The 23,509-nt window shown below is 43.9% G+C and overlaps 1 protein-coding gene across 3 annotated transcripts in view; it reads left to right on the top strand.

Moving 5' to 3' along the window:
* Nucleotides 1-23,509, top strand: part of LOC118382723 (A-kinase anchor protein SPHKAP-like) — a 131,532-nt gene that overhangs the window by 75,952 nt on the left and 32,071 nt on the right. For 2 of the 3 annotated variants that reach the window (XM_052523401.1, XM_035769517.2), the window contains exons 2-3: nucleotides 188-288; nucleotides 23,089-23,191. In XM_052523401.1, the coding sequence (XP_052379361.1) occupies nucleotides 245-288; nucleotides 23,089-23,191 (147 nt within the window). In that variant the 5' untranslated portion in view covers nucleotides 188-244. Of the gene's footprint in view, nucleotides 1-187; nucleotides 289-19,170; nucleotides 19,485-23,088; nucleotides 23,192-23,509 lie in introns of those variants that run through there. The other variant, XM_035769459.2, reaches the window with a different exon arrangement.

Below are 23,509 nucleotides of genomic sequence, written 5' to 3'. Positions count from 1 at the left end.
CAAGGGAAAACCACTGTGCTGTGGAAGAGGTGAAGACGGCTCCATCTGTTTCCTTCATCTATAGCAGTCTCTCTGTCTGTTCATGTGCGTGTGTCTGCGTGTGTCTGTGAAATATAGATGTACGCAAACACTATCATCCAACATTCAATTGTATTTTCTATGTATATTTGAATATTTTCCTCTGCAGGCAGAAAACCCCCCCACTAGCAGAAACAGGTCGAGGAAGGAAGACAAGAACTCAGAGATGCTATTGTCACTCTTCACTGCGCTCAGAAACTTCACTGAGAGGTAAGAGAAACACTTTGCTCGACTGTGTGGGATGACAGTCTGCATTGTGTGATTCACTGGATTTGAAATGTTCCAAAGTATCCAGGACACAACCTTTAAGGGAAACAACTTAGAAAGCTGAGAGTTTTGGGTGTTCGGTATAGGCAAACTTCCCCACCACACCACATGGTGGAGTACTTTCTACGTCCACCTATGGGCAGCAACATCGCTCTCTGGGCATGATGACTACATTCAGGCCTTCCATCAGTGATACTCAAATTGAAAATCATTCAACTAAATAATGAGGATTTCTATCAGCTTCATTGAGGTGTCGATTACATCTCACATTCCAGTGTTCGAACCTGTAAACAAGGCTGCATGGGATTTATCTCAATGCGACTCCGTGCATCCAATGGCAATGTCAGCTTAAGTATAATGCCGGGATCCATTGTGGATTTAATAGCTCTATAATGCAATTCCACCTCCGACAACATCAAAACATCAGCTATGCAGATCTGATTGAACCGGGCCCTAAATTGCCTCCATTCATCATGGACCAGGCAAAGCTACTTCAGGGAGGGAGGGAGAGAGAGAGAGAGAGAGAGACGAAAATGATAAGGCCAGCAGTTCTCTGTGCTGAGGCAGAGGTGGGTCATAAAATGCTTATGCCTGCCTCTCTGGATGTCTGGCTGGCTGGCTGCCCGTCTGCCTGTCTCTGTCTGTCTACCTGTTTGCATGTCTGCTGACTGAGCACACCCGTCCCTAGGACCAAGACCCAGACAAAGGCAGGACTAGGGGTGTTAAGGAGGAGGAAGATGGAAGACTGTGGTTTTTGTGGACAGATGTAAGCAGCGCTGATGATGGCACTGATGCCTGTCTGTTCTGGGGGATCATTGGGTAATGGGATGTGAGTATATCTCACCACCGTAGAGAAACAGGAGAAGCAGAGACAGGTGTGTTGGTGATAGGCTAACCCACCACTGGGAAAGGGGCCATATACCCGAGGAAAGAGGCTTATCCGCAGATATCTTGACTTGACTCGAAAATATATACTGTAGATATCACATGGTAATTTCCTTTGTCCCGATATCGACTCATTCAATATCCGACATAGGTTATTGAGATATTTGACATGATTTGTGTTAAAGAGAAACCCCTGCTATTTAATGTCTGATCATTTCCGCTGTCATTTGGGAGACGAGGTACACTATGATCTTAACCAACGATGGTGTAAAGGTCCCTTTTTCCCTGATTGTGACGCGAGTGTGTCTCTTCATGTCTGACAGGAAACATTAGCATCAATGTTTGTAGTGTGTCATCCAAGGGAACTGGTACCAACTGCAGGCCCCTGTACCTGCACCCCCAGCTGTGGAGCATTGGAGGCTCGGCTCATAATAATGGCTGGAACGGAGAGAATGGAATGGCATCAAACACATGGAAACAATTTGTTCCATGTATTTAATACATATACTTTTCATTTATTACGCTCCAGCCATTACCACGAGCGCATCCTCCCCAATGAAGGTGCCACCAACCTCCTGTGGTGTGTAGGGGGGTGGTGGATGTGAGGAGCCAGGGGATAGGGCTGCCTGGCAGGATCAAACAGGGTGTTTTGCGGGGAGAGGGGCCTAGTTAGAAGGGGCCCGGGGAGGTTTGGTTGGGTAAGTGTGCAGGTGTGTAATCGGTGTCTTGGGGGCATGGTGACAGTAATCAGGAGGAGATGTGGCTTCTTCTCTCTCTCTCTCAATTTTTTTATTTAATTTAATTAGGCAAGTCAGTTAAGAACACATTTTATTTACAATGACGACCTAGGAACAGTGGGTTAACTGCCTTGTTCATTGGCAGAACGACAGATTTTTACCTTGTCAGCGTGGGGATTCGATCTAGCAACCTTTACGGTTACTGGCCCAACGCTCTAACCACTAGGCTATCTGCCTCCCCTCTTTCTGTCTCTCACTCCCTTTCTCCTCTGTCTTTTATCCTCTCACATCAGGTTTTATGTTCATCTGTCTAGACTGTTATTGATTGAGGTTTTAATGTCTCCTCGTTGAATTTATATTGGGTTTGCATGCCGGGCAATGAGATGAGCGGGTCTGTGTATAGGTACTAACACTGGCGCTTCGCTTTGGTCCGTCTCTGGTTTAGTGATCCTCTGAGGTAAGCCAGGCTCCGCTAGGCTCATATCGCAGTTAAGAGTGATGCTTGGACACACACACACACACACACACACAATCTCCACACACACGTCCCCCCCCCCCACATACACACACTCCCTAGCAGATGCTTAGTAGTTTTGATCTGATAAAAAAAAGTCCATATCTCTATTGAAGCAGACAGTTTGTGTTGAGCGGCCTGCACAGACAGCAGGATGCCTGGGCAGCCCAGGCTCTGGACATCTGCTCCTGGCACACAGCACACTGACTCGGACTCACACACTGATTCTCAGTAGCAGGGAGAGCACATGTTTAACACACTGTTACACTGGAGCCCAGAGGCAGCAGCCGACGTGTAAGTATTTTCACAGAAGGACATCCTATCACCTCTTTTCTCTCTGTCTCTCTCTGTGTCTCTGTCTCTGTCTCTGTGAGTGTATGTCTCTGTCAATTCAAGTTCATTTTAAGGGCTTTATTGGCATGGGAAACATATGTTTACATCGCCAAAGCAAGTGAAATAGATAATAAACAAAAGTGGAATAAATCTTTTTAAAAATGAACAGTAAACATTACACTCACAAAAGTTCCAAAAGAATATAGACATTTCAAATGTAATATTATGTCTATATACAGTGTTGTAATAAAGTGTCTATGTCTCTCTCTCTCCAGTTACACAGATAAACACTCAGTCCGCCATAATAAATGTGTGCCTCTGAGGGTTTGCATTTAGCCAACCTACTCCCTTGCCAAGACAAGAGAAAAGAGAATTCAATATGTATTCACAGTAAGACACTGAGATGTGGACAACACACGTTACTGGACCCGCAGAAGATGTCAACACAAACACACAATAGGAAGTGAACGTAAACAAAGCAAACAAAAGGAGGGTGGATAGAAGAATTTAACTCTTTAGAGGACAGAACAGGGCCACGTCGGACAGATGTTCCCTTCAGATTAATATTCTCACTCCCTGTGTGTGTGTGTGTGTGTGCGTGTGTGTGTGTGTGTGTGTGTGTGTGTGTGTGTGTGTGTGTGTGTGTGTGTGTGTGTGTGTGTGTGTGTGTGTGTGTGTGTGTGTGTGTGTGTGTGTGTGTGTGTGTGTGTGTGTGTGTGTGTGTTTTATCCAACCACGGACTCGCTGTGCTGTCTGATTTCATGCCTCCTGAGCAGCGAGAATGGAAAGGCCCCTCTCCTGCAGTTATGGCGCTGTCACAAGATTTTAATAAATGATACTAACAAACGGGAATATCAGCCTCTCACCGTACGACGTGGTGCATGCAGCGGTAACTGGGGCTAAATTTAGCTCCACTCCCTCCCTCTCTCCTGCACGGTGAACAACGTCGATCACACTGTTTATGACCAGCGCCATTTTATGACTTTTCCATTTCTTTATGAATTTTTAAAACATTGGAAGTATTTAGTTCTATAATGTCTCTGTTGGGCTTTAATTCACCCCTCCTGGCTGTGCTGTTGTTTTGTACCATAATCAGCACGTGTCCAATGGAAAACAGCATTGAGACAGAATTATCTTCCAGACATCCACCACCCGCACATTCACTGTGGCATTAATTCATCACAAATTTGATAACAGGCAATTAATAATTCAGCAGTGTTTGCTAATTAAGTCTTGGAGAGGGCTAGTGGAATACTCTATCCTGTTTCCTAAGACACATGTAATTGACACACCTGAGAAGAAAGGGATGGGCCTGCTTGTTTTCAATCTGCCTCAGATAGGCTAGAGTCATTTCCCCTCCTGTTAAAATGCTTGATCAGATTTCAAGCTGGCATGTGTGTGTGTGTGTGTGTGTGTGTGTGTGTGTGTGTGTGTGTGTGTGTGTGTGTGTGTGTGTGTGTGTGTGTGTGTGTGTGTGTGTGTGTGTGTGTGTGTGTGTGTGTGTGTGTGTGTGTGTGTGTGTGTGTGTGTGTGTTTGTGCATGCACACGAATACAAACACACAAATAGCCCGTGACCTCTCGACCTTCTCTAGCTCAGACTAATTTCTCACTATTGTCTTGTGAATGACTCTTCAGGCCTTTCAGAGCACTACAGCCTACTGGATGAGTTCTACTATCTGTAAAGGGAAACTAATTCATGTAACACATCTCAGGACTCTAAAATAAACCCGTATAATATCCAGACCCATTTTAAAAGCCTAATCCCACATTCTGGATAGTTTTCATGCTAGTGGTCCATGGTAGTGTATAGTGTCCGCTTCCCAAATGGCACCTATTCAATATACAGCAGTGCACTACTTGTGACCAGAGACGGTAATATGACCATTTGGGACAGAGCCAAAATCGCTCTCTGTCGATTGCTTAATTCTGTTTTGCCTTGTTGCCTGTTGCCTTGTTCCCGGGACCACCCATACGTAGAATGTATGCACACATGACTGTAAGTCGCTTTGGATAAAAGCGTCAGCTAAATGGCATATATTTTATATATATTTTAAAAAACTCAAAGTGGCCCTCCCATCCGACGGCACTTGACAATTCTAAGCTTTTTCTTTCTGGGCAGCATTCATGTGGAACGCTCACTTTAGTCAGGGCAGACCAACTACAGCACACACGCACACAGAGACACATGCACTCGCACGCAAACACACACACACACACACACACACACACACACACACACACACACACACACACACACACACACACACACACACACACACACACACACACACACACACACACACACACACAGACACAGACACACACACAGACACACAGACACACAGACACACAGACACACACACACACACACATACACATACACATACACATACACACACACACACACACACACACACACAGACACACACACACCGGCTTTGTATACACCACCATATTTCTCTCGGGGAGATTTTCGACAAAAACAAACCCTGTCTGTCCCACTAATCAGAGTAGAGGTGGGATCGATGGACAGTGAGCAGAGTGCCTCTGGTAGTGCTTTGGGCCTGCAGGTAGGCTGGCTGCTCAGCTCTCTGCCTCCATTGGCTCCCTGCCAGCCCCCCTGACACTGCTTGTATGCTGCAGGTTGCAGAGACTGACCATTGGGAGACACACAGGGGAAGGGGGCGAGCGGTGGATCACGCAAGGGAGTGTTTAGGTAGTTGGAAGGTAGGAATGTGACAATTGACCTACTGGAGGAGAAGGGGGAGAGGGGATAGCTGCGTTGGAGCAGTTGTAGGTGGGTTGTTGTTTGTGTGTGTGGGGGAGGGGGGGGTTGGAAGAGGATGTAGATGACTCACAACAGTTTTCAAACAGAGGGAGACCGAGGTAGAAATCATCATGTCGTGCCATGTGGAATAAACAGGCAGGACACCCGTGATATAAGTCAGTATTCGAGGTCCATCCATGTCTGAGGACGATGGGAGATGACGTCAAAACTGGCCACTAGGGGCAACAGTGAGCGCTGTTACCTTCAAGTAGACTGGTTTTGCTCGGGCGTTGTGGATCGGTTTAAGCATCTGCCTCTGGTTCCAAAAGTTGCTTGTTCATGCCTAAACGTAACCTTGGAACGATACAGTGAAGTAACGAAACACTTCGAAATTTGACTCAATTTTACATTTGAGAAACATTGAAGAACATCTAATTCTGATGTGAGAATGTGAGAGCTTGTTGGGAATAAAACACCTGCTTGTAAACATGACTATTCCATTACTTTGTCATGTTTTAAATCTACTCTACCAGTGAGAATCGTCCTGTTGACTTTAAAGCAACCTGCTAATAAATATATAACTCCCTCAGAAACCTCTGTAAATGGGGCAACATTAAAGGTTTCTAAGGCGAGCACAGTGACTCACTCTATACTGTATTAACAACAGATACCAGGTCATGTCAGTCAGGTCACACACACATGTGTACACACGCGTGCACACACACGCGCACACACACACGAACTGCACACACATACACACACAAATCACTTACATACGCACGCACAGTTACACACACACACCACCCGTGTATACTGGATATTACGTCCATCTCCAAGGATGGGGTTTGGAGGCAGTAGCAGCACAAACATGTACTGATGAAGAAATAGTTCCTGATTAGATGAATGATAACAACGGGTGATCGGCTGGATGATAATAATGGGAGATCGGCTGGATGATAATAATGGGTGATCGGCTGGATGATAATAATGGGAGATCGGCTGGATGATAATAATGGGTGATCGGCTGGATGATAATAATGGGAGATCGGCTGGATGATAATAATGGGTGATCGGCTGGATGATAATAATGGGTGATCGGCTGGATGATAATAATGGGTGATCGGCTGGATGATAATAATGGGAGATCGGCTGGATGATAATAATGGGTGATCGGCTGGATGATAATAATGGGTGATCGGCTGGATGATAATAATGGGAGATCGGCTGGATGATAATAATGGGAGATCGGCTGGATGATAATAATGGGAGATCGGCTGGATGATAATAATGGGAGATCGGCTGGATGATAATAATGGGAGATCGGCTGGATGATAATAATGGGAGATCGGCTGGATGATAATAATGGGAGATCGGCTGGATCTCTATTGTGGATCCCTATTCCCTATGTAGTGCACTACTTTTGAACAGAGCCCTATGCACCCTGGTCAAAAGTAGGGCACTATTACTATATAGGGAATAGGGTGCCATTTGGGACACTACACTATTTTAGTGAGCTTGGTTAACATTTAACCAAGCTTCATCATCCTTATTGCTACACAGTCGACAGCATAATGAAACCACGGGCTGCTCTTGGATAAGAGGAGGCAGCCTGTTAGAAAGACAATCATTTAATTGCGGAGTCAAAGCAACTTGCTATTCCATTTGGTTTCAATGTTATTTCTAAAGCTTAATTAAGTTCTGCGCGGACCGCCTAGCGTGTTTTCTCCTCAGCTTAGAAACTGATCGCCGAATGATTAGTTGATGAGGTTCTGAACTGCAGACTGAGCCCTGTTACGGCTTTATAGTCTCTAAGGACTTCTCACATATAACATGCACGCTCTTGTTCAATGACAAAGAAGCGAGAAATTGACCCGAAAGCCTGAATTTATAGTGTATTAAATAGAGGTTTTTCTCTCACCCATCGACACACAATACTCCATAATGACAAAGTGAAAACGTGTTTTTAGACATTTTAGCAAACGTATTGAAAATGAAATACATAAATATCTCATTCACATAAGTATTCACTCCCCTGAGTCAATGCTTTTCTCCCCTTTATCCCTTGCAGATTTGCTCTGCTAAGTTAGATGGGGAGCGGTGGTGAACAGCATTCTTTCCACATGTTTTCAATTGGATCCAAGTCTGGGCTTTTGGACTGGGCCACTCAAGGTCTTTCACATTTGTGTTCTGAATCCATTCCATCATTGCTTTGGCTGTATGCTTGGGTTGTTTGCACTCTGTTGTTTGCATTCTAAAGCCGGTTCTCATCAAGGATTTTCCTGTATATGGCTCCATTCATTGTTCCCTCTATTCTTACCAGTCTCTCATTTCCATAGCATGATGCTGCCAACACCATGCTTCTCGGTGGGTATGGTGTTATATGGGTGCTGAGCTGTGCCTGGTTTTCTCCCGACATAGCACTTTTCATTCAGGCCAAAGAGTTCAATTTATTTGTCTTAGAACACAGAATCATTTGCCTTATGATCTCAGAGTTTTCATGTGCCTTTTTGCTAATTCCAGGTGTGATGTTATGTGGCTCCTTCTCAGGATTGCTTTAGTCTGGTCACTCTCCCATAAAGTCTAGATTTGGCAAAGTGCTGTAGAGACTGTTATCCTTCTAGCAGGTTCTCCCACATCAGCCAAGAAACTAGTTCTGTCAGGGTGGTCATTGGGTTCTTGATCACCTCCCTGACCAAAGGTCCCTTTTGCCCGGTTTCTCAGTTTGGTCGGACAGCCAGCTCTAGACAAAGACTGGGTGGTTCCATATTTGTTAAATTTCCCAATGATGGAGACCACTGTGCTCTGGAAACTTTCAACACTTTATAAATTGTGTCCTTCCCAGATATATACCTCATCACAGTTTAAAAATCTCAGATCTACGGACAATTCCTTGGAATTCATGGTATAGTTTCTGTTCTGACATGCACTGTCAACTGTCAGACCTTATATAGACAGGTGTGTTTCTTTCTAAACCATGTCCTAACAATTGAATAGGCCAGAGGTGGACTCCAATCAAGTTGTAGAAACATCTCAAGTATGATCAAAGGAAATTGGATGCTCTTGAGCTCAAGTTGGTGTGTCAAAGCAAAGGGTTGTGAATACTTATGTACATGTATTTTATTTTAATTGAACCTTTATTTAACTAGCCAAGTCAATTAAGAACTAATTCTTATTTACAATGACATCCTACCAAGAGGCAAAAGGCCTCCTGTGGGGACACGGTCTGGGCAAACATTTTTTATATAGGACAAAACACACATAACGACAAGAGAGACACCACAACACTACATAAAATAGACCTACGACAACAACACAACACGACAGCAACACAACATGACAACCACACAACATGGTAGCAACACAACATGGCATCACCACAACATGGTAGCAGCACAAACATGGTACAAACATTGTTAGGCACGGACAACAGCACAAAGGGCAAAAAGTTAGATTCAACAATACATCACACGAAGCAGCCACAACTGTCATTAAGAGTGTCCATGACTGAGTCTTTGAATGCAGAGATGGAGATAAAACTGTCCAGTTTGAGTGTTTTTTTGCAACTTGTTCCAGTCGCTAGCTGCAGCAAACTGAAAAGAGGAGCGACACAGGGATGTGTGTGCATTGGGGACCTTTAACAGAATGTTACTGGCAGAACGGGTGTTGTATGTGGAGGATGAGGGCTGCAGTAGGCATCTCAGATAGGAGGAGTGAGGCCTAAGAGGATTTTATAAATAAGCATCAACCAATCAACCAGTGGGTCTTGCGCCAGGTATACAGAGATGGCCAGTTTACAGAGGAGTATAGAGTGCAGTGATGTGACTTATAAGGAACATTGGTGGCAAATTTGATGGCCGAATGGTAAAGAACATCTAGCCGCTCGAGAGCACCCTTACCTGCCAATCTATAAATTACGTCTCTACGTAATCTAGCACGGGTAGGATGGTCATCTGAATCAGGTTAGTTTGGCAGATGGGGTGAAAGAGGAGCAATTACAATAGAGGAAACCACGTCGAGATTTATCCTTAGCCTGCAACTTGAATATGTGCTGAGATAATGACAGTGTAACTGTAAGCCATACTCCCAAGTACTTGTATGAGGTGGCTACTTCAAGCTCTAAACCCTCAGAGGTAGTAATCACACCAGTAGGGGGACCACATGAGCTAAGGCACCAGTCAAACGTTTGGACACACCCACTTATTCAAGGGTTTTTCTTTATTTTTACTATTTTCTACATTGTATAATAATCGTGAAGATATCAAAACTATGAAATAACACACATGGAATCATGTAGTAACCAAAAATGTGTTAAACAAATATATGTATTTTAGATTTGAGAGTCTTCAAAGCTTTGCACACTCTTGGCATTCTCTCAACCAGCTTCACCTGGAATGCTTTTCCAACAGTATTGAAGGACTTCCTACATATGCTGAGCACTTGTTGGATGCTTTTCCTTCACTCTGCGGTCCAACTCATCCCAAACCACCTCAATTGGGTTGAGGTTGGGTGATTGTGGAGGCCAGGTCATCTGATGCAGCACTCCATCCCTCTCCTTCTTCATCAAATAGCCCTTACACAGCCTTGAGGTGTGTTGGGTCATTGTCCTGTTGAGAAACAAATGATTGTGCCACTAAGCGCAAACCAGATGGGATGGTGTATCGCTGCAGAATGCTGTGGTAGCCATGCTGGTTAAGTGTGCCTTGAATTCTAAATAAATCACCAACAGTGTCACCAGCAAAGCATCCTCACACCAACACATCTCCTCCATGCTTCACGGTGGGAACCACACGTCACAACACAACCGATTGGCTCAAACGCATTAAGAAGGAAAGAAATTCCACAAATTAGCTTTTACCAAGGCACACCTGTTAATTTAAATGCATTCCAGGTGACTACCTCATGAAGCTGGTTGAGAGAATGCCAAGGTTGTGTGCAAAGCTGGTCAAGGCAAAGGGTGGCTGCTTTGAAGAATCTCTAATATAAAAAAGATTTGTTTAACACGACATGATTCCATATGTGTTATTTCATAGTTTTGGTGTCTTCACTATTATTCTACAATAGTAAAAATAAAGAAGAACCCTGGAAGGAGTAGGTGTGTCCAAACTTATGACTGGTACTGTATGTTTTGGAGGTGTTCAGAACAAAACGGGCAGAGAAAGCTTGCTGGACACTAAGAAAGCCTTGTTGTAGAGCATTTAACACAACATCCGGGGAGGGGCCAGCTGAGTATAAGACTGTACCATCTGCATTTAAATAGATGAGAGAGCTTCCTACTGCCTGAGCTATGTTGTTGATGTAAATTCAGAAGGCAGGTGACAGGCAGTGGTTGAGATAGCAAATGGTATGACTTTACACACTGCACTATTTGAGAGAGGTACACAAACCAGATCAAAGACCCCTCAGAGACACCAATTCTCCACAATAATGGAATGGTCTGCCGTATCAAAAGCTTTGTCCAAGTTCATCTAAATAGCATCACAACATCACTTAGAGTCAGGGGCAGTGGAGACATAATTTTGGACCTTTAAGGTTGAAGTGACACAAGATATTTTTCATTTAATTTTCAATAAATTTGCAAAGATTTCTAAAAACATGTTTTCACTTTGTCATTATGTGGTATTGTGTGTAAATGGGTGAGAAGAAAATAGCTTTTTAATCCATTTTGATATCAGGTTGTAACACAACAATATGTGGAATAGGTCACGGGGTGTGAACACTGTCTGAAGACACTGTAGTGTGCATACAGTGGTGTCTAGGATTAAGTCGGCTAAAAGCTTCCTCCTTCGTTTCTCTGGCATCCTGGGAGGATTAAAGGGGACAGGCGATAATCAGTGCCCGAACAGAGACAGAAAGAGAGAGAATGAGATATAGAGAGAGTCAGAGACAGAGAGTGGGGGAGAGAGAGCTGTGTCTTCTCCTCAGCTAACTCCACTCTTCAAGAAAATCAATCAAACAAACCGCTGAGTCTCAAATGAGCAATGTAGCCTAGTGTTCTGTCGTACTAGTACTGACTTGGCTTGACTCTGGGCTCTGACCGAGCTTGGCCACCGCCTAGGCTGTCACCAGCCACTACCGTAAGGCAACCTCCTTCCTTTACCATCCCCTATACCCACTGCCAAGACTCCAACCACCCACCCCTCTGACTGCCACTGTACTGCACACACTGTACGTCTCATTCACTGTACTGCTATTTACCCACCAACACTCCACAGCCCCGAATGTACCTCCACCATTTACAGTATCACCCCCTGCCACCTATACCCACCGCCAACACTGCCTACGCTTCCGACCTCCTGTCCCACCGCCTCCCCAGACAGGCCATTGGATGAATGTCAAATATTGACCTCAGCTTGTGAAATCAAGTTGACCCTCCCACTGTGTTAACCTCTATGTACAATAGTGGCAACAATGTCAGCAGAGACCCCTCACCCAGACCCTCATTAGCCTCTCCATATGATTCTAATAATAATAATTATCATCTCTGTTAATCACATCCTCTGCTCATTATTCTACGTAAACAGGTGACTAGACGCAGTCACCAATCATGTGAATGAGCAGGTATAACTGCAGAGAGAGGCCGCGTGATTAGACTGGTTAATGATGTCATTAGCCATAATTGCGGCCACGTCAATGAGCCCCTATGTGCCGTTTATGTAATGTTGAAATGCACTGTTCCCTGCCACCGTGCGCACGTGTGTGTGTGTTTGATCGGTGTGAAATCGAGAGAATGGAAATAATATGCTAAAGTACATCTTTCGGGGAAGCTCTGATTTCATGCATCATTGAACTCTGTGTAGAATTGTTTTTCTCTCCTCCATGTACATCGTTCTCAGAGAAATCTCAGACCGAAGTGTGGCAGTCATTGGAATGTCAGTAATATCCATAACGGTCTTGTCTATCAGTGTAATCAGTGTAATCTTCCATCCAGGGTGCGTACACACACACACACACACACACACACACACACACACACACACACACACACACACACACACACACACACACACACACACACACACACACACACACACACACACACACACACACACACACACACACACACGACACTCCATTGTAAAACTCTTATTAGTAAAGTCTTCTTCTTGTCCTTTGATGAGGGGATACAAGCCAGATCACATCAACTGGAGAGATGTGATGGAAATGCAAGTCCATTTAATACACTCCTGTTAGTCCAAGCAGAGTCACAAATCCTTTTCTAACAAGCAAGGCCACACACGTACACACAAGTACGCGCACAGGCACTAATGCGGACACACACACATACATGTGTAAACATACAGACACATTTTCAGGAAGATGCACGCGCACGCACACACACACACACACACACACACACACACACACACACACACACACACACACACACACACACACACACACACACACACACACACACACACACACACACACACACACACACACACACACACACACACACACACACACACTTGTGCAATTCTTTATTTATGGTTGTTTCCCATCCCTCAATTACAATATTGTTCACAAACAACCATTATCTGCCTACAAAACAGGAACCAAATCAAACCATGTGTAGCCATCTACATATTCTGGTATTCCATCTTTTCTAACTGATGAAAGCTAAATATCATATAAAGGGCCAGTCAAAAACGTGATATTTCTGTCTTTTTGACCATTTTAATTGAAAACAATCACAGTAACTGTGTTTTTTTTTAAATAAACAATTGCTTCTTAGCGAAGAGCAATTAGTCAAACAAGAATTTAGCTAGGACTGTTTGGGTGTGGTCTGAGTGGGGAGGGGAAAGCTTAAAACTAGCTATTGTTGGCAGAGAGGTTTGGAACTCTCTTTGTTATTGGTCTATGAACTGATTTACTGCCTGGCAGGCCAAAACTCCATCCCACCAAAACAGACTGAAATGTAATGTGGTCTATTCAAACAGCTCTTACTCTAACAGGGCATTATCATCATTTTCACAACTTCACAATTGTTATCCAGAAATGATTTGACATTGAGATAAAAATCACTGCATTGGATCTTTAAATGCATTACTGTAAATTCCAATGTCATGAGAAGTCACTCACCACCCAGTAAAATGTTTCTCTATGCTGTGGGTGACGTAACCTCTCCTTTACACTAGCATGTGTTGTGTGTCCTCTCGTCCCAGGGGTGAAGGGTCAAACCCTCACTATTCCTAATGTTCCATAAATATTTCTGCCTGTGTCACAACCACTCAGACTCATTCTGAAAGCACTGCAGTCTCTCTTTCTCTGTTTCACTCTCTCTCTGCCTTTATCTCTCTCTCTGTTTAACTCTCTCTGTTTCACTCTCTCTGCCTTTATCTCTCTCTCTGCCTTTATCTCTCTCTCTGCCTTTATCTCTCTCTCTGTTTCACTCTCTCTCTGCCTTTATCTCTCTCTCTGTTTCACTCTCTCTGTTTCACTCTCTCTGTTTCACTCTCTCTGCCTTTATCTCTCTCTCTGATTCACTCTCTGCCTTTATCTCTCTGTTTCACTCTCTGCCTTTATCTCTCTCTGTTTCACTCTCTCTGCCTTTATCTCTTTCTGTTTCACTCTCTCTGTTTCACTCTCTCTGCCTTTATCTCTCTCTCTCTGTTTCACTCTCTCTCTGCCTTTATCTCTCTCTCTGTTTCACTCTCTCTGCCTTTATCTCTCTCTCTTTTTCACTCTCTCTCTGCCTTTATCTCTCTCTCTCTGTTTCACTCTCTCTGCCTTTAGCATCTTTCTCTCTCAACCTCTCTCTCAGTATATACATGTCTGTCTGCCTCTTCCCTCTCTGCGTCTTCCCTCCCTCTTTCTCTCGCTCTGCCTCTCTCTCTCCTTTTTGCATGTACACATATTTTTTTCCAACCGCTACTCCAATCGTGTGTTCCTGTTTTGTAACCAGGCAAGCTTTAAAATAGCTCATCTGTGACAGGGCTTTGACAGTGAGAGCACTCTCTGGCTGGTTTCTTCTGATTTCCACACTGAAATGCTTTGCTCCTACTGGCTCACTCTGATGTGATTCTGTGTTGATGATGGGGATGAGATGATTTGAGTGGTTGCTTTAATCTTTGTTGTTCTTTCTATCTTAAAAAAAGAAAGAAAAGACCTGATGGAATTGTTCCCTTTAAATGGCTGTGGGATCAGGAGACACTGAGAAACAAACAGAGGAAGGGATGGGGATGGAGAGAGAAAGGGAGAAAAAGGGAGAAGGATAGCGGTAAACAGAGGGGAAATATGGAGAGGAAGAGAGGGGGAAAGATGGAGCAAGAGAAAGAGAAGAGAGAGAGAGAAAAGACATGGTGTCCTGTCTACTCTGAGCCAGACCATCAGTACACTCTTAGAAAAAGGGTTCCCACGGCTGTCCCCATTTGTCATTTTAAGTTCCATGTAGAACCCTTTCCACAGAGGGTTCTACATGAAACCCAAAAGAGTACTACCTCGAACCAAAAAGGGTTCTACTAGGAACCAAAAAGGGTTCTCATATAGGGACAGCAGAAGAACCCTTTTGGAACCCTTTTTTCTAATAGGGTAGTAGTGTCAGTTGTGTTGAGTATGTACTGCATGAGTGGCCAGTGGGCAAACTTGTGGCCTGGGTAATTCTAAAAGGCCTAAGTGAACAACCCAGTGTTCACACACACGTCTGTCTGTCTGTCTGTCTGTCTGTCTGTCTGTCTGTCTGTCTGTCTGTCTGTCTGTCTGTCTGTCTGTCTGTCTGACTGACTGACTGACTGACTGTATGACTGACAGCCTGCAGGTGACCGCTGTCACTCATAGTATAACACACACACACACACACAGCTGTCACTCACAACACTCACTGACTGATTTGAATGCGAGCGATAGCGCAAACTGCTAGCAAATGCAGTCTAATGATCTGACCACTCTGCCACTCTGTCTGTCTGTGAAGAGGACAACATGTCTGGTCTGACTGACAGACACCCCTGGCTAATGACAGAGAGGACACAAAGCCTGTGAACAACAAGAAGTAGCAGTGTTTGAATACAAACGGCTATACTTACAAACAGGAAATGCCTGTGTCATGAATACTAACACCTGTCTGACTGAGAGAAAGGTATTTGAGAGAGGTGTATGTTTTGAGGGAGACATGACTAGAGAGAGCAGTAGGGATTGTGATAGACGTATGTGGCAGGGTCTACAGGCAACTACAGACTACAGAAAGAAAACTAGCCACATCACGGACACTGACGTCTTGCTTCCAGACAAACTAAACACCTTATTTGCCAGCTTTGAGGATAATACAGTGCCACCGACATGGCCGGCTACCAAGGACTGTGGGCCCCCCCTCTCCTTCTCCGTTGCCGACGTGAGTAAGACATTTAAACGTGTTAACCCTCGCAAGAGCATGTGCAGACCAGCTGGCTGGTGTGTTTACGGACATATTCAATCACTCCCTATCCCAGTCTGCTGTCCCCAAATGCTTCAAGATGGCCACCATTGTTCCTGTACACAAGAAGGCAAATCGCCCCATAGCACTCACTTCTGTCATCATGAAGTGTATTTGAGAGGCTAGTTAAGGATCATATCACCTCTACCTTACCTGCAACCCTAGACCCACATTAGAATTTGCATACCGCCCCAATAGGTCCACAGACGATGCAATCACCATCATACTGCACACTGCCCTATCCCATCTAGACAAGAGAAATATCTATGTAAGAATGCTGTTCATCAATTACAGCTCAGCATTCAACACCATAGTACCCTTCAAATTCATCAATAAGCTTGAGGCCCTGAGTCTCAGCCGCCCTGTGCAATTGGGTCCTGGACTTTCTGAGGGGCCACCCTTAGGTGGTGAAGGTAGGAAACAACATCTCCACTTCGCTGATCCTCAACACTGGGGCCCCACAAGGGTGTGTACTCAGCCCCCTCCTGTACTCCCTGTTCACCCATGACTGCGTAGCCAGGCACGCCTCCAACTCAATCATCCAGTTTGCAGACGACAATGTTTACATATCTTACATTACTCATCTCATATGCATATACTATATTTTAAACCATCTATTGCATCTTGCCTATGCCGCTCGGGCATCACTCATCAATATATTTAGAGGTACATATTCTTATTCCATCCCTTTAGATTTGTGTGCATTAGGTGGTTGTCGTGGAATTGTTAGATTACTTGTTAAATATTACTGCACTGTCGGAACCAGAAGCACAAGCATTTCGCTACACTCGCATTAACATCTACTAACCATGTCTATGTGACCAATAAAATGTGATTTGATAGAGGTACTAGTCATAGGGAATGATGGAGAATGTATTGCCTTGAATCACAAGAAATGATTTGGCATGGTGGAAGTGGTGTCGCATGGCACTGTGTGTGTGTGTGTGTGTGTGTGTGTGTGTGTGTGTGTGTGTGTGTGTGTGTGTGTGTGTGTGTGTGTGTGTGTGTGTGTGTGTGTGTGTGTGTGTGTGTGTGTGTGTGTGTGTGTGTGTGTGTGTGTTTGCGTGCCTGTGTGTGTGTGTGTGTATGTTTGGTCACACTGGTGCTTGTGTAGCAGAGTGTGTAGCACTAGTCTAGTCTAATAACTTCCCTGTCTACTGCAGTTTACCACTTGTCTTTAGTAATAAGGGGAAAGGAAAATTACTATTCCTGCAGACTAGATGGGAGTGTGTGCTTGAGTGGAAGGCGAGATGAGGTGACTAGGGACGATTTGAGAGAGAGAGAGAGAGAGAGAGAGAGAGAGAGAGAGAGAGAGAGAGAGAGAGAGAGAGAGAGAGAGAGAGAGAGAGAGAGAGAGAGAGAGAGAGAGAGAGAGAGAGAGAGAGAGAGAGAGAGAGAGAGAGAGAGAGAGAGAGAGAGAGAGAGAGAGAGAGAGAGAGAGAGAGAGAGAGAGAGAGAGAGAGAGAGAGAGAGAGAGAGAGAGAGAGAGATCGATCCAGTATGATTTACCCAGAGGGGAACAGCTAGGTGAGCCACTTCACATTGCTTGTCCTCTATGCAACCTAGGGACTATGGAAGTTCAACATACGGCTGGGACAGTGATGAATTTACGGACTCTCAATTAATCTGTCTGCATTTACCTCGGTTTGACTTATGTTTATGACCGCGGTGACACTGTGATGAGGTAACTGTGGCAGCCTACGTTGAACATCCATTCACAGTACAATATTTGGCAATATAACTTATATGTCACAACTTACAAGTCTATTTTTATGTGCAGTATGTGACACATTTACAGTACCCCCACTACTCTAACACATACACAGTAAAACAAGCTGCAGCCTGTCAGGATCCTGGGCCCTGCTCTCTATATCATAATCAACACGCACACACATGCACACACATACACCCCTCCCTCTGCAGACTAATGGTCCTATTACCCTGAAAGGTCGGTTAGATCTCCTAATGCAGGGAGGAGTGGGGGCCATATTGCAGTGGCCATCGGGTAAAGAGAGCAATATTTCATATCACTATGGCTGCCCTGCCTGCGCTGTTGGGGTGACTGAAGTACCAATTGGTATTCATGAAGAATCGTGAAGATGTCGTTTTCTCAGAATTCCCCTACTGATCATTATATAAAGGTAATGGGTCTGTGTGATGGTAAAAAAATAGGGGGCGGCTTTTTTTAGACATCTAAACAGGGGTAAAATTGCAGTCAGCCTGACAAATAGACACCCTAGCTCCGCAGGTGCCATTATGGTCTTCATAAAGTGAATGATATGAGAACATCAGGGAAAGGCAGGAGGGAAGGTTTGCTTGTTATTAGGATTCATCTATGTATAAAAATCAAGTTGCCACGTGTCCACGTAAAAATCCTTCGTCCGCGTTCCACAGCTAAGGCGAGGTGACGCAACAACCAATGGCTATAACATATGATGCAGTTAGCTGATACTTCAAATACCTATCCAGGCGTTGTAAGATCTGTCAGGCATCAGCAACGTCTGAGCTCTGGAAGGCAGCCTTAGCTTCATCTTCTATCTACATTGAGTGACATCAAGCAATGAGATATTGTCTAACATGGATAGGCTATTCTGATATTCTAGGCCTCCTGAAGCTGCTTTTCCATCGGAGCTATTGGCGTCAGGTCTAGGTCAGGACTTGCTGTGGTATAGGGCATATCCTGTTCGACAAAAACAGATCAATACCCTGTGTAACCCATTGGTCTGTCTGACCTTGTTCTGCCTGTTGTGGTTCAGGAGCTGACAACTATACTGACACCAGTGCATTAATTAAACTGTCCTTTGTTCAACTTTTTTTAGACACCTCTTTTGAGAGTGTGACTTTGTCTTAACACTGTTTCATGTGAAATAATATTAGAACTGTAAAGCAATCTAATATTGTTAGGGGATGGTGAAAAATATTTTTAAAATTGTATAAACTGCCATAATTTCGCTGGACCCCAGGAAAATTGGCAGCAGCTAATGTGGATCCATAATAAATACAAATACAAATGATGAGCAAAACATAGTTTAGCCTCCAACCAATAGCCCAATAAGATAAAGTGGATATATTTTGTACCCATTATGAAAATGTAGAGAATGCTTATTTTATCTACAGCAGCTCGTTTCCTTTTAAGGGGAATATATATATATTGTGTGTGTGTGTGCGTGTCTTTGCGCGCGTGTGTGTTTTGATATATATGCTGGGAAATGCTCCCGCTTCTCTTCAAGCGGACTGTCATTTTGCTCCTGGCTGCACGCTGTTAACGACCGTAGTACAGACACTCGCCCGAAGTCACGGTAACGTCACGGTAGCGCTGGAATTGATCCTCTCCTCCGTCGGGGATGTGCATTTGGACAGGAGAGTGTCCTCCGGACGGACAGCGACGCACCGCATTGCTACGCTCCTCTCCTACCTAGGACATACAAACTCCGGCTCTGAAAGCTTATCTTGGACGGGATGGCCGGTGCTAAGTGCCTTCTGAAGACGCCGAGGTATGTTAACGGAGCGTGTTAATTAATAGGTTACGGTGACTGTTGCGGGAGATTAATTAAATGGAATGTTCCCGTATTGACGGCAAATAAATGTTCGCCTATTTTACATTTTTTCTTTCCTTTCGTTGCAATGTAATTGGTTGCTTATGTGTAAATTGCAATACTGCAATAATGTAGCCAAAATACCCCAACAACGTTTTGTGTAAATCCAGTATTTTTAGTACAGTAGCCTGTATCAGCACAGCTTGCACAGAACAGTCGCCGAAACAAGTGCTGTGCTCAAGCTATTGAGCGTTAGACTCAGAGGACCTTAGGAAAAATGAATGACTGACACAGGAAAACATATGATTGACAGTAATCGAACCTTTACATGGAATTACATTTTGCCAAAGATGATGCATTTCATCTGCCTACGTAGTCTGTGTAACAGTTTTAATAGCCTATACTACTCTTAAAATGTGTTATGGTTATTTGAATGATGAAGAAATAATGGTGTAAACATTGTGTCGTGCAGCTAACCAAAAATGCCCACTTTGCGTGTGCGGTGCCATGCACTTGGAGACACAGTCTTAACCATCTCGATTCACTTCAATGCGCAATACAGAGTAGCCTAAAGACAAATGTCAATCAATGCATTAGCCTAATACTTCATGCATTCATTTTATCGGTTTGCCAGGGGCAGACTGTGTCAAGAAATGCCTTTGCATTTTATCCACACCAGCCCACATCACTGAGCATGCAGCCAACTCAACCCCCTCCTCTGGTGTCACTCAGTGTTCTTCTTGTTCTCTGTCTCTCTGTAGGCCTACATTATAAAAGTCAAGCTAAAAACGTAGGCTATATTGTAAATTAGTGCCTGTCATATGTGTTCCCCTGAATCAACACCTCACGTAATTGTTAATTACTTTTAGTTTTACAATTACTGTAAAACGTCATTCATAGGGCTCTTAAAAGGGCTCTTAAAATGAAAAAAAAAAAAAAAAAAAGAAAAAAACTGGCAGCTCTGGTGCTCCCAACTTTAATAAGTTAGGAGCACAACAGAAAATGTAGGAGCACCAGAAAAGACACGTTTTAACAGCGATTCAGATATAGCATATATGAAATCTAACATTTGGTACATCACATCGGGCATTTGCAGTTTGACACGAGCTGAACCTGCTTATCTCCTCACGATTAAGTGTCGATATTACCGTATCGCCCACCTTGCCTCCACCGCCTTGACCGGGCTCATCTACAAACCGAAGGCAATGACCCTATCATGATGATGAAACGTTATAGAGTACCGCTTGTATGAGAAGATTAAATGTGTTTCGGCTTCAACATGGATCGGATGAGACCGGGGCGCTCAGCAGCGCGCAAAATGTGCATCCTGATTTTCCAAACGTCAAGCTAACCATCTTCATTTGGAAAGGTCATTCTCAGGAATCAGTTTGCCTACCGAGCCGCGGATGTGAGCGAAACTAAAGATTTAGCATATTCTGACTTCAATGTCTCTATTTTATGGGCATTTATTTATGTTTTCTTTGTGTGTGGCATATAATACTAAGTTCCACTGGATGTCATAAGGTGAATGCACCAATTTGTAAGTCGCTCTGGATAAGAGCGTCTGCTAAATGACTTAAATGTAATGTAAATGTAAATAATAGCCATACAATTTATGGGTCACATATGTGAAATGAGTTACAGTAGGGTGTTGTTTGTGATTGTGACACAAGGTTAGGCTGCATGTCCAGAAGAGCACGTTACCTGTGCGATCAGTTCCAGTTTTGTATCCTGGTGAATGACAGAGTATCTTGGGATTGTGTGCTGAGCTCTTGCATTGACCATTGTAAATACATTACTGTGATGTAGAGGACAAATGCACTTGGTCCCGGGAGTGATTTCATATAGTACCAGTCAAAAGTTTGGACACACCTACTCATTCAAAGGTTTTTCTTTATTTTTTACTATTTTCTACATTGTAGAAAGTAGTGAAGGCATCACAACTATGAAATAACACATATGTCATCATGTAGTAACCAAAAAAGTGTTAATAAAATCTAAATATATTTGAGATTTGAGATTCTTCACAGTAGCCACCCTTTGCCTTGATGACAGCTTTGCACACTCTTGGCATTCTCTCAACCAGCTTCATGAGGTAGTCACCTGGGATGCATTTCAGTTAACAGGTGTGCCTTGTCAAAAGTTAATTTGTGGAATTTCTTTCCTTCTTGATGCATTTGAGCCAATTAGTTGTGTTGTGACAAGGTAGGAGTGGTACACAGAATATAGCTCTATTTGGTAAAATATCAAGTTAATATTATATCAAGAACAGCTCAAATAAGCAAAGGGAAACAACAGTCCATCATTACTTTAAGACATGAAGGTCAGTCAATTTGGAAAATGTCAAGATCTTGCAAAAACCATTAAGCGCTATGATGAAACTGTCCCTCATGAGGACCGCCATAGGAAAGGAACACCCAGAGTTACCTCTGCTGCAGAGAATAAGTTCATTAGAGTTAACTGCACCTCCGATTGCAGCCCAAATAATAGCTTCACAGAGTTCAAGTATCAGACACATCTCAACATCAACTGTTCAGAGGAGACTGTAAATCAGGCCTTCGTGGTCGAATTGCTGCAAAGAAACCACTACTAAAGGACACCAATAAGAAGAAGATACTTGCTTGGGCCAAGAAACATGAGCAATGGACATTAGACCGGTGGAAATGGGTCCAAATTTGATATTTTTGGTTCCAACCATCGCGTCGTTGTGAGATGCAGAGTAGGTGAACGGATGATCTCTGCATGTGAGGTTCCCACCGTGAAGCATGGGGAGGAGGAGGAGGAGTGATGGTGTAGGGGTGCTTTGCTGGTGACACTGTCAGTGATTTATTTAGAATTCAAGGCCCACTTATAACCAGCATGGGTACCACAGCATTCTGTAGCGATACACCACCCCATCTGGTTTGCGCTTAGTGGGACTATCATTTGTTTTTCAACAGTACAATGACCTAAAACACACCTCCAGGCTGTGTACAGGATATTTGACCAAGAATGAGTGATGGAGTATTGCATTAGTTGACCTGGCCTCCTAATTTAAACAAGTGCCAAAATTAAATACTTTTAATTTACCATGAAAGTAATGATCACAGAGCCAGCTGGCTCTCTGGTCTTCATGTCCCTCCCTCCTTTTTTATGTGCCAGTTTTATCCTAATTAATACAAACTTCCGATGATAAATCTGGCACTTCTTTTCTCCAAGTTAACTTAAAGATTACAGATCACAGATAATTATTCACAGATAAACAATTTATTTAATCCATTAAATTCTATTCGTTGTAAACATACCCACGATCACCATAGATTGTCTCAAGCACCTCAAGACAAATGCTATGGCTGAGTTTGCCCTTGTTTTTGGTAGAAGTTCAGAGTTGTTGTGTTACTCTCATGCAACTTTATAATGGCTGGTGCTCTACGGCAGTGGGCATGTCAGGGAGCATGTCGCCAGGCCAGGGTGTTCACCCATAGGCTAATAGGTTCTCTAAAGCCCATATACAGAGCACTGGAGCTTTGGGCTGTGTTCAGTTGGTTCTGACACAGACACACTTTGTTCTCTCCTCCTGCAGTAACTTCCAGTCGTCAGCCATGTTTGAGAGCTCTGAGTCGGGAGACGCCGAAGGGGTCAGCACAGACAGCACCCTGGGATCCTCTGTCACCGCCTGCAAGAAGGTAAATATAGGGGGACGGTGTGTGTGAAGGTGTGTATGTGTGTGTGTGTGTGTGTGTGTGTGTGTGTGTGTGTGTGTGTGTGTGTGTGTGTGTGTGTGTGTGTGTGTGTGTGTGTGTGTGTGTGTGTTTGTGTGTGTGTGTGTGTGTGTGTGTGTGTGTGTGTGTGTGTGTGTGTGTGTGTGTTTCCCCCTCTCCCTGGTGAGGGAGAGTTTGTTCCATTGCAACAGACTGTAATGATGGAGGGCCTGGACCTGGAGTTTTAGGTAATCTAGTTTAATTTATAATTTCACTGTGTCAGGGAGACAATGAGTGAAATGG

The sequence above is a fragment of the Oncorhynchus keta genome, chromosome 1 (assembly GCF_023373465.1).
Source record: "Oncorhynchus keta strain PuntledgeMale-10-30-2019 chromosome 1, Oket_V2, whole genome shotgun sequence".
In the NCBI taxonomy this organism is placed as follows: domain Eukaryota; kingdom Metazoa; phylum Chordata; class Actinopteri; order Salmoniformes; family Salmonidae; genus Oncorhynchus; species Oncorhynchus keta.
This window is presented reverse-complemented; position numbering and strand designations above follow the sequence as displayed.